At 46.2% G+C, this 12,093-nt stretch overlaps 1 protein-coding gene across 1 annotated transcript in view; it reads right to left on the reverse strand.

The window, feature by feature from the left end:
• The window catches only part of capn8 (calpain 8), a 28,555-nt gene extending 19,814 nt beyond the window's left edge, over positions 1-8,741 (reverse strand). The window contains exons 1-4 of the mRNA XM_046311937.1: positions 8,408-8,741; positions 7,797-7,866; positions 6,333-6,451; positions 5,935-6,068 (exon numbers count right to left, since the gene is read on the reverse strand). Coding sequence (XP_046167893.1) covers positions 5,935-6,068; positions 6,333-6,451; positions 7,797-7,866; positions 8,408-8,644 — 560 coding nt within the window. The 5' untranslated portion in view covers positions 8,645-8,741. The remainder of the gene's footprint in view (positions 1-5,934; positions 6,069-6,332; positions 6,452-7,796; positions 7,867-8,407) is intronic.
• Between the last annotated feature and the right edge of the window lie 3,352 nt (positions 8,742-12,093).

Consider the following 12,093-nt stretch of genomic DNA (forward strand, 5'->3'; position numbering starts at 1 on the left):
ATGGACCCAGCGACTACAGACGCTCGTAACACTGCCGTCGAGATCCAAGGAGCCATGCTCGGCAGACACGAGCAGGAATTGTCTGCTGCTCGTCATGCCGTGGAGAACCTGGCCGCTCAGGTTTCCGACCTCTCTGGACAGTTCCAGAGTCTTCGTCTCGTGCCACCTGTTACTTCCTGGTCTGCCGAGCCTCCGGAACCTAGGGTTAATAACCCACCTTGCTACTCCGGGCAGCCCACGGAGTGCCGCTCCTTTCTCACCCAGTGTGATATTGTGTTCTCTCTCCAACCCAACACATACTCTAGAGAGAGAGCTCGGGTTGCTTACGTCATTTCACTCCTTACTGGCCGGGCTCGAGAGTGGGGCACAGCTATCTGGGAGGCAAGGGCTGATTGTTCTAACAATTACCAGAACTTTAAAGAGGAGATGATTCGGGTTTTTGACCGTTCAGTTTTTGGTAGGGAGGCTTCTAGGGCCCTGGCTTCCCTATGCCAAGGTGATCGATCCATAACGGATTACTCTATAGAGTTTCGCACTCTTGCTGCCTCTAGTGACTGGAACGAGCCGGCGCTGCTCGCTCGTTTTCTGGAGGGACTCACGCAGTGGTTAAAGATGAGATTCTCTCCCGGGAGGTTCCTTCCAGTGTGGACTCTTTGATTGCTCTCGCCATCCGCATAGAACGACGGGTAGATCTTCGTCACCAAGCTCGTGGAAGAGAGCTCGCGTCAACGGTGTTTCCCTGCTCCGCATCGCAACCATCTCCCTCCTCTGGCTCAGAGACTGAGCCCATGCAGCTGGGAGGTATTCGCATCTCGACTAAGGAGAGGGAACGGAGGATCACCAACCGCCTGTGCCTCTATTGCGGACTTGCTGGACATTTTGTCAATTCATGTCCAGTAAAAGCCAGAGCTCATCAGTAAGCGGAGGGCTACTGGTGAGCGCTACTACTCAGGTCTCTCCATCTAGATCCTGTACCACTATGTCGGTCCATCTACGCTGGACCGGTTCGGGTGCTACATGCAGTGCCTTGATAGACTCTGGGGCTGAGGGTTGTTTCATGGACGAAGCATGGGCTCGGAAACATGACATTCCTTTCAGACAGTTAGACAAGCCTACGCCCATGTTCGCCTTAGATGGTAGTCATCTTCCCAGTATCAGATTTGAGACACTACCTTTAACCCTCACAGTATCTGGTAACCACAGTGAGGCTATTTCTTTTTGATTTTTCGTTCACCTTTTACACCTGTTGTTTTGGGTCATCCCTGGCTAGTATGTCATAATCCTTCTATTAATTGGTCTAGTAATTCTATCCTATCCTGGAACGTTTCTTGTCATGTGAAGTGTTTAATGTCTGCCATCCCTCCCATTTCTTCTGTCCCCACTTCTCAGGAGGAACCTGGCGATTTGACAGGAGTGCCGGAGGAATATCATGATCTGCGCACGGTCTTCAGTCGGTCCCGAGCCAACTCCCTTCCTCCTCACCGGTCGTATGATTGTAGTATTGATCTCCTTCCGGGGACCACTCCTCCTCGGGGTAGACTATACTCTCTGTCGGCTCCCGAACGTAAGGCTCTCGAGGATTATTTGTCTGTGTCTCTTGACGCCGGTACCATAGTGCCTTCTTCCTCTCCGGCCGGGGCGGGGTTTTTTTTTTGTTAAGAAAAAGGACGGTACTCTGCGCCCTGCGTGGATTATCGAGGGCTGAATGACATAACGGTTAAGAATCGTTATCCGCTTCCCCTTATGTCATCAGCCTTCGAGATTCTGCAGGGAGCCAGGTGCTTTACTAAGTTGGACCTTCGTAACGCTTACCATCTCGTGCGCATCAGAGAGGGGGACGAGTGGAAAACGGCGTTTAACACTCCGTTAGGGCATTTTGAGTACCGGGTTCTGCCGTTTGGTCTCGCCAATGCGCCAGCTGTTTTTCAGGCATTAGTTAATGATGTTCTGAGAGACATGCTGAACATCTTTGTTTTTGTCTACCTTGACGATATCCTGATTTTTTCATCGTCACTCGAGATTCATGTTCAGCACGTTCGACGTGTTCTCCAGCGCCTTTTAGAGAATTGTCTCTACGTGAAGGCTGAGAAGTGCTCTTTTCATGTCTCCTCCGTTACTTTTCTCGGTTCCGTTATTTCCGCTGAAGGCATTCAGATGGATTCCGCTAAGGTCCAAGCTGTCAGTGAGTGGCCCGTTCCAAGGTCACGTGTCGAGTTGCAGCGCTTTCTAGGTTTCGCTAATTTCTATCGGCGTTTCATTCGTAATTTCGGTCAAGTTGCTGCCCCTCTCACAGCTCTTACTTCTGTCAAGACGTGTTTTAAGTGGTCCGGTTCCGCCCAGGGAGCTTTTGATCTTCTTAAAGAACGTTTACGTCCGCTCCTATCCTCGTTACTCCTGACGTCACTAGACAATTCATTGTCGAGGTTGACGCTTCAGAGGTAGGCGTGGGAGCCATTCTATCCCAGCGCTTCCAGTCTGACGATAAGGTTCATCCTTGCGCTTATTTTTCTCATCGCCTGTCGCCATCTGAACGCAACTATGATGTGGGTAACCGCGAACTGCTCGCCATCCGCTTAGCCCTAGGCGAATGGCGACAGTGGTTGGAGGGGGCGACCGTTCCTTTGTCGTTTGGACAGACCATAAGAACCTTGAGTACATCCGTTCTGCCAAACGACTTAATGCTCGTCAAGCTCGTTGGGCGTTGTTTTTCGCTCGTTTCGAGTTTGTGATTTCTTACCGTCCGGGTAGCAAGAACACCAAGCCTGATGCCTTATCCCGTCTTTTTAGTTCTTCTGTGGCTTCTACTGATCCCGAGGGGATTCTTCCTTATGGGCGTGTTGTCGGGTTGACAGTCTGGGGAATTGAAAGACAGGTTAAGCAAGCACTCACGCACACTGCGTCGCGCGCGCTTGTCCTAGTAACCTTCTTTTCGTTCCTGTTTCCACTCGTCTGACTGTTCTTCAGTGGGCTCACTCTGCCAAGTTAGCTGGTCATCCCGGTGTTCGAGGCACTCTTGCTTCTATTCGCCAGCGCTTTTGGTGGCCGACTCAGGAGCGTGACACGCGCCGTTTCGTGGCTGCTTGTTCGGACTGCGCGCAGACTAAGTCAGGTAACTCTCCTCCTGCCGGTCGTCTCAGACCGCTCCCCATTCCTTCTCGACCATGGTCTCACATCGCCCTAGACTTCATTACCGGTCTGCCTTTGTCTGCGGGGAAGACTGTGATTCTTACGGTTGTCGATAGGTTCTCTAAGGCGGCACATTTCATTCCCCTCGCTAAACTTCCTTCCGCTAAGGAGACGGCACAAATCATCATCGAGAATGTGTTCAGAATTCATGGCCTCCCGTTAGACGCCGTTTCAGACAGAGGCCCGCAATTCACGTCACAGTTTTGGAAGGAGTTCTGTCGTTTGATTGGTGCGTCCGTCAGTCTCTCTTCCGGGTTTCATCCCCAGTCTAACGGTCAAGCAGAGAGGGCCAATCAGACGATTGGTCGCATACTACGCAGCCTTTCTTTCAGAAACCCTGCGTCTTGGGCAGAACAGCTCCCTGGGCAGAATACGCTCACAACTCGCTTCCTTCGTCTGCTACCGGGTTATCTCCGTTTCAGAGTAGTCTGGGTTACCAGCCTCCTCTGTTCTCATCCCAGCTTGCCGAGTCCAGCGTTCCCTCCGCTCAAGCGTTTGTCCAACGTTGTGAGCGCACCTGGAGGAGGGTGAGGTCTGCACTTTGCCGTTACAGGGCACAGACTGTGAGAGCCGCCAATAAACGTAGGATTAAGAGTCCTAGGTATTGTTGCGGCCAGAGAGTGTGGCTTTCCACTCGCAACCTTCCTCTTACGACAGCTTCTCGTAAGTTGACTCCGCGGTTCATTGGTCCGTTCCGTGTCTCCCAGGTCGTCAATCCTGTCGCTGTGCGACTGCTTCTTCCGCGACATCTTCGTCGCGTCCATCCTGTCTTCCATGTCTCCTGTGTCAAGCCCTTTCTTCGCACCCCGTTCGTCTTCCCTCCCCCTCCCGTCCTTGTCGAGAGCGCACCTATTTACAAGGTACGTAGGATCATGGACATGCGTTCTCGGGGACGGGGTCACCAATACTTAGTGGATTGGGAGGGTTACGGTCCTGAGGAGAGGAGTTGGGTTCCGTCTCGGGACGTGCTGGACCGTTCGCTGATTGATGATTTCCTCCGTTGCCGCCAGGATTCCTCCTCGAGTGCGCCAGGAGGCGCTCGGTGAGTGGGGGGGTACTGTCATGTTTTGTCTTATATTGTCTTGTCATTTTGCTTTTCCTTCTGTTCGTTTTCCCCCTGCTGGTCTTTTTAGGTTCGTTCCCCTTTTTCTCTCTCCCTCCCTCTCTCTCTCTTCTCTCTATCGTTCCGTTCCTGCTCCCAGCTGTTCCTATTCCCCTAATCAATCATTTAGTCTTCCACACCTGTTCCCTATCTTTTCCCCTGATTAGAGTCCCTATTTCTCCCCTTGTTTTCCGTTTCTGTCCTGTCGGATCCTTGTATATTGTTCACCGTGCTGTGTCTTTGTATCGCCCTGTCGTGTCGTGTTTCCCTCAGATGCTGCGTGGTGAGCAGGTGTCTGAGTCTGCTACGGTCAAGTGCCTTCCCGAGGCAACCTGCAGTTTATGATCGAGTCTCCAGTCTGTTCTCATCATTACGAGTGGAATTGTTTTTTGTGCTTTATTTACCGCTCCGATTTGTCTAGGAGTGTTGCATATTTCCTTAACTGGATTAAAGACTCTGTTTTCGCCAAGTCGCTTTTGGGTCCTCATTCACCTGCATAACAGTATGTTTGGCGGCGTGAGTGAAGGAGGCTTTGTTGCGAAATGGGAAGCCGATTCTTGATTTAATTTTGGGTTGGAGATGTTTAATATGAGTCTGGAAGGAGAGTTTACAGTCTAGCCAGACACCTAGGTATTTGTAGTTGTCCACATATACAGTATTTCACTTAATAAATGTTCTGAAAATATAATATTTTGCTTGTTGTTTTAGTAAAATCCAGCCTCTGGTGGTATGGATAACTTATTGGGTCTCCAGAGAAACCTAGATTCAAATAAAGGTCCCATCTATCAAATTATTACAGGTGGAATTAGGTGTTTTTAGCTGGGGTCAAAATGATGCCCGAAGTTATAAGTAAGAACAAGGTTATTGACAAAGTCCGGAAAAAGTTTAAGAATTGAATAAACCACCTTTGAGCTATGATAATAAATATGCCTCTGCGGTAAAATGACCCCAGTCGGTACTATGAGGGTTAATAATAGTTAATTATTTTTAATTAATCGTTTTACAATAAAATAACTTTTTTTAATAAGCTAAAATAACTATATTAAAACAATAGCAATAATATTGCTAACCAAAAGCCATGCTAAGAAGGTTTTCAAAATACTGCAATAGGTGTTGAGGTTTTTGTACAGGGATGTTTTGTAAAAGATATGACAAATGATACAATTTAGAGCATAATAGGGACTGGCATAACAAACACAGTAAGTAAAGAAGGTGAGGGGAGCAATCTGGTGGCATGTTTACATTTGAGGCTGTGCCTGGTGGCTACAGGTACACTTCAATATTTATTCAACAGTCACTCTATGACTAAAGACTCTGCTGGTCACCACAATGGTCCAGATCAAAATTATACTATAGCGAATGTTCTGTAATTCATTCGGAACAGTTCTATTTAAATCCATGTCCTTTGTGTTATTCACTTTGTGCAGTATCAATGCCTTGGGCCCTTTTTAATCAAACCCAGTCACTGGGTTTACGGGATAAGTCAAAGCCACATTTTCTTGAATTGCAGGGATGCATATTTGAATAAATAAAATAAATCTGACTGCAAAGTATTTATAGACTGACAACAACAGAAAAACTGTAAGAAAATGTGTTTTTATGTGTGGTTACCAATTCTCATTGAATAGGACCCCATGTTTACTCACTTAGCATAGGCCTTCTCCAGCAGGGCGCTCCAATACTCTGAGCCCTCAGCTGAGTGAACAAACAGCAGTTTCCCCTCTCTTGTGGGCAGCCTATCGTCAATCACAACATCCACCCACTGTCCATACTGCCAAAACTGTAAACAAGGAAATCTGAGCAGAGGTAGAACACAACTTCCCCTTCCTGTTCAGCTTCACCCTTTAAGTACTGTTTCTTCTTTACCACTCTTCACAAATACATCATTAAAGGTTGAACATTTCTCTGAGTGTACAATAACATCTACCCTACACCCCCAATCCTAACTTTTGGAGGTAAAAAGGGGGTTAAAAAAAAACAAATTGATCTTAAATCAGCACTTATGAGCAACCTCATCTATCACTACGAAAAACACATTGCTCACCTGGAAGTGAAAGATGCCAGCATAATTCTCATCAAAGCTCTGGCCAGGGGGTACCACTCGAGCCAAGATGTCTTTGTCCAAGGTAAGAGAGGCAAGGGCTGCCAGCAACCAACAGTCACCTGTATACATACACCAGTGGGAATAAGAATATGTTTACTCTCTATAATAAATAAGTAATAAAACATGTGTATACATTCTTATGAATGTTTTAGATACCGGGAACATTCTAGAGAACTTTGAGATTCTTCTTGATATTCATTTGTTTATTTTGATTTTGATAATAATCCAACTTTATTGAATAACTTAATTTGTTAAACACTTCATATCTTACACTCAAAGTGCTAATAGTAAAAACATTGCATTTGAATACTTTAGTGTGCTACCAAGAAATGGGTATGTCACTTGGTAGAGTATTCAAGTATAAACTACCAAAGTTACCATAGATTGCCATAGATTACCTGTTAATTACCAAAATTCCAGAACATTTAGGTAACTTTGGTAAATTACTGGTAGTTTTGTATCCCTTATTATTATATTAATATATTATGAAATACTAATATTACATGATGCAATATAGTGAAACATAAATGCTGAATAGTTTAAGACTGCAGATATATCAGCTCCGGTGTCAATTTTGGAGAGCGAAATCAAAGTACTGTAAAATCAAGGCATAGTTAACTGTACAAACATGAACAGTAACAGCCAAAGCAAAGGGACTGCACAACAGTGAGCAAACATTCTCAGCATGAGTAATTCTTCATGACTATATGAATAGGTGTATACCACCCTATATTGTAATAGAAATTGAGTCAAATCTGTAGCTAGCTGTGAATAAAATCTTGTTTGTTCAGCGTTGCACACTTGAGTCTTCCATGTATGTGTAAATTAGAGGTGGTGTATGTTTACTACAAAGGGCGAACCTGGTGTATCATTTCTTCAAGCAGCAGTATAGTAGGCAAATTATACTAATGTGTACTGTAGGCCTTTACATGAATGTAACATTTTGTGAACATTACTGGGACACTAAAGGGAAGTGGGAACATACCACATACAACAGGTGTATAGACACTATTTGAAAAGTAAGAGGTTTTGAACAATTGGTGCCACTTCCATTTCACTCCCATTGATGACTCGATGACTACAGTGACACACACCTTTGTCATTGAATACAGATAAACATAGGTGAGTGAGATAAGTGAGATAACTTATCCTTAATAACCATGCTTTGGGATGTACACTACAGTATGTTGTCTGGAAGAAACTAGTGACAACAATATGTGGTTTAATGTATTATTAGAATTTTTGATTTAATCAAAATACATATCTGTAGTAAAGGTGCCGTTTGGATATGTAAAGCCAATACATTTTCAAACAAACAATAAAAGATCATATCATTACACCCTATCCCATGTTATGGCAAACATACAGAGCAATATACATATGGGGGTTAGGTGTCAAACTCACCCAAAGCCCCTTGGCAGATGTCAGTTCTCGTGGCTCCTTCAACAATGAACTGAGGGTTTGAGCACAACTCCTGTTTGGAAAATGCATAGGTTGTTTAACGAACAGAATGAATAGGAGGAATTCGGTTCATTTAAAAATTACTAAGCAATCGGTACTTTGCTCCACATGATGCTAAATGGCATGAATTGTTTCCCGACATTAAGACCAAATGTGTTGAATGGAGTGTAATTTGTTTCAAGGGCAGAGCAAAAACAGTGACAGAATATAGGGACGGTTCATGGAATTTGACCAATCCCAATACACAGAATATTAAATAAGCACACAGAAAGTAAGAGAATGGAAAACAATGGGCCCTTCTAAAACAAAGTAAAACAAAAGCCTAAATCAAGTTAATAATCCAAAAGACTCGATACATGTATCTTGATGAAAGTACCAAAGCAAGAATCTCATTGATAAGTGCCTCTGTTACTGCACATCTAACAAATCACTAAAGCAGAAATGGCTAATATCATGTGAGATGTGGTTAGCCTACCACATCCTTGTGGATATACCTCCTACAGCTATCCTCTTTACACTGAGACAAAGTCTTTACACTGAGACATAGTCCTTACCTTTGGTCTTTTCCACTCCACGCCCCGGGTTTTTGAAGAGTAGCGACCCAACTCATTGTACCCAAGAGAGTTCCAATCAGCAGGGAAGGATGTGTCACTGAAGAGTTTCCCGCTCTCCAGACACTCTCTCCTCAGGGTCTGGAAGTTTTGCTTGTTAAAGGGGATGGCCTTGTCGTTGCTACCTTCACCTTCCTCCCTAGCTTTCCTCCTGGCCAAGTGGTTAGCTATACTGGACATGGTGCTGTGAACTCAGATGGCTGCAGTGTGTGAAGTGTGACTGTGTGAACTGTGCCGTAGTTGCTTCTGTGTGTATGCTAAAAGGCTTTTGGGACTGGGGAGGTAGATGTGAAGGGGTGGAGTCAATTTACCTGCAGTCTATAAAGACAGAGGTGGAGGTGTGGCATCTTCTGCCTGCCCCATATAGGTACTGGCCTAAGAAGTCTCAGCAATATTGAGGAACATATTCCCAGGGGATAATTGTAGATGGCATATGACAACAGCAAGAGCGGAGTGCTGTGTGTGTGTGTGTGTGTGTGTGTGTGTGTGTGTGTGTGTGTGTGTGTGTGTGTGTGTGTGTGTGTGTGTGTGTGTGTGTGTGTGTGTGTGTGTGTGTGTGTGTGTGTGTGTGTGTGTGTGCGCGCGCGCGCGCGGACTTGATGGTCCTTCAAAGGGAACCCTTTTATGCAAAGTAGACTAGTTACTATAAGCCTAGACCAGTGGTTCCTAAACTTTTTATAGTCCCGTACCCCTTCAAACATTCATCATTGTAAGCCTGCCACGCACACACTATACGATACATTCGTTAAACATAAAAATGAGTGTGAGTTTTTGTCACACCCCGGCTCGTGGGAAGTGACAAAGTGCTCTTATAGGACCAGGATACAAGTAATAATAATAATCAATAATGTTGCTCTTTATTTAACCATATTACATATAAAACCTTATTTGTTCATTGCAAATTGTGAATAACTCACCACATGTTAATGAGAAGGGTGTGCTTTAAAGGATGCACATAACTCTGCAATGTTGGGTTGTATTGGAGAGAGTCTCAGTCTTAAATCATTTTCCACACACAGTTTGTGCCTGTATTTAGTAGTCATGCTAGTGAGGGCTGAGAATCCACTCTCACATAGGTACATGGTTGCAAAGGAAATCAGTATCTTAACAGCACGATTTGCCAAGGCGGGATACTCTGAGCGCAGCCCAATCCAGGAATCTGGCAGTGGCTATTGATTAAATTCAATTTTCACAGGACCGCTTGTTGCAATTTTGATGAGGCTCTCTTGTTCAGATATCGATGGGTGTGCTCTGACCTCTTTCTCCCCTCTCTTTCCAGATGAAATCTCGCGTCTTGTGACGGCCGGCCGCCCAACAACCTGCCCGCTCGACCCTATCCCCTCCTCTCTTCTCCAGACCATTTCCGGAGACCTTCTCCCTTACCTCACCTCGCTCATCAACTTATCCCTGACCGCTGGCTACGTCCCTTCCGTCTTCAAGAGAGCGAGAGTTGCACCCCTTCTGAAAAAACCTACACTCGATCCCTCCGATGTCAACAACTACAGACCAGTATCCCTTCTTTCTTTTCTCTCCAAAACTCTTGAACGTGCCGTCCTTGGTCAGCTCTCCCGCTATCTCTCTCAGAATGACCTTCTTGATCCAAATCAGTCAGGTTTCAAGACTAGTCATTCAACTGAGACTGCTCTTCTCTGTATCACGGAGGCGCTCCGCACCGCTAAAGCTAACTCTCTCTCCTCTGCTCTCATCCTTCTAGACCTATCGGCTGCCTTCGATACTGTGAACCATCAGATCCTCCTCTCCACCCTCTCCGAGTTGGGCATCTCGGCGCGGCCCACGCTTGGATTGCGTCCTACCTGACAGGTCGCTCCTACCAGGTGGCGTGGCGAGAATCTGTCTCCTCACCACGCGCTCTCACCACTGGTGTCCCCAGGGCTCTGTTCTAGGCCCTCTCCTATTCTCGCTATACACCAAGTCACTTGGCTCTGTCATAACCTCACATGGTCTCTCCTATCATTGCTATGCAGACGACACACAATTAATCTTCTCCTTTCCCCCTTCTGATGACCAGGTGGCGAATCGCATCTCTGCATGTCTGGCAGACATATCAGTGTGGATGACGGATCACCACCTCAAGCTGAACTTCGGCAAGACGGAGCTGCTCTTCCTCCCGGGGAAGGACTGCCCGTTCCATGATCTCGCCATCACGGTTGACAACTCCATTGTGTCCTCCTCCCAGAGCGCTAAGAACCTTGGCGTGATCCTGGACAACACCCTGTCGTTCTCAACTAACATCAAGGCGGTGGCCCGTTCCTGTAGGTTCATGCTCTACAACATCCGCAGAGTACGACCCTGCCTCACACAGGAAGCGGCGCAGGTCCTAATCCAGGCACTTGTCATCTCCCGTCTGGATTACTGCAACTCGCTGTTGGCTGGGCTCCCTGCCTGTGCCATTAAACCCCTACAACTCATCCAGAACGCCGCAGCCCGTCTAGTGTTCAACCTTCCCAAGTTCTCTCACGTCACCCCGCTCCTCCGCTCTCTCCACTGGCTTCCAGTTGAAGCTCGCATCCGCTACAAGACCATGGTGCTTGCCTACGGAGCTGTGAGGGGAACGGCACCTCAGTACCTCCAGGCTCTGATCAGGCCCTACACCCAAATAAGGGCACTGCGTTCATCCACCTCTGGCCTGCTCGCCTCCCTACCACTGAGGAAGTACAGTTCCCGCTCAGCTCAGTCAAAACTGTTCGCTGCTCTGGCTCCCCAATGGTGGAACAAACTCCCTCACGACGCCAGGACAGCGGAGTCAATCACCACCTTCCGGAGACACCTGAAACCCCACCTCTTTAAGGAATACCTAGGATAGGATAAAGTAATCCTTCTCACCCCCCCTTAAAATATTTAGATGCACTATTGTAAAGTGGTTGTTCCACTGGATGTCATAAGGTGAATGCACCAATTTGTAAGTCGCTCTGGATAAGAGCGTCTGCTAAATGACTTAAATGTAAATGTAAATGTGATAGGTGGACTAGAGGCAGGGCATGAAAGGGATAACGAATCCAGTTGTTTGTGTCATCTGCGTAATTGCGCACCCAACTCACCCTGGGGCATCGCTATACCACATTTGACATTGTCCGTAAACTTGAGTTCATTTGCACACAAAAAAATTCATACAGTGATGGAAAGACCTGTGTGTTGTCCTTGTTAATGCAGACAGAGAAGAGCTCCAACTTCTTAATTAATCATAGCCTCAATTTTGTCCAGCATGTTGAATATAGTTGAGGGAAGTCCCTGTAATCCTAGATTCAGATCATTCAGGTGAGAAAAAACATTACCCAGATGTGAGAAACTCGCCATCATGCAAGTGGTCAGACAAAGTGAAAATGATGGTCAGTGAAGAAAACTTTAAGCTCGTCTCTCAATTTAAAAAAAACAGTGCACTTCTGTATGTTGTAAAAGCATTGCATGGTCGCTGCCCATATCATTGCATAGTGCAGAAATATTCAGGGTCCGTGCTTTAACAAAGTTAACCATTTTCACTGTAGTGTCCAAAACATCTTTCAAGCTGTCAGGCATTCATTCCCTTGGCAGCAAGAGCCTCTCGGTGGATGCTGCAGTATAGGTGGATGCTGCAGTATAGGTGGATGCTGCAGTATAGGTGGATGCTGCAG

Source organism: Oncorhynchus gorbuscha, linkage group LG18 (genome assembly GCF_021184085.1).
Source record: "Oncorhynchus gorbuscha isolate QuinsamMale2020 ecotype Even-year linkage group LG18, OgorEven_v1.0, whole genome shotgun sequence".
Classification (NCBI taxonomy): Eukaryota; Metazoa; Chordata; class Actinopteri; order Salmoniformes; family Salmonidae; genus Oncorhynchus; species Oncorhynchus gorbuscha.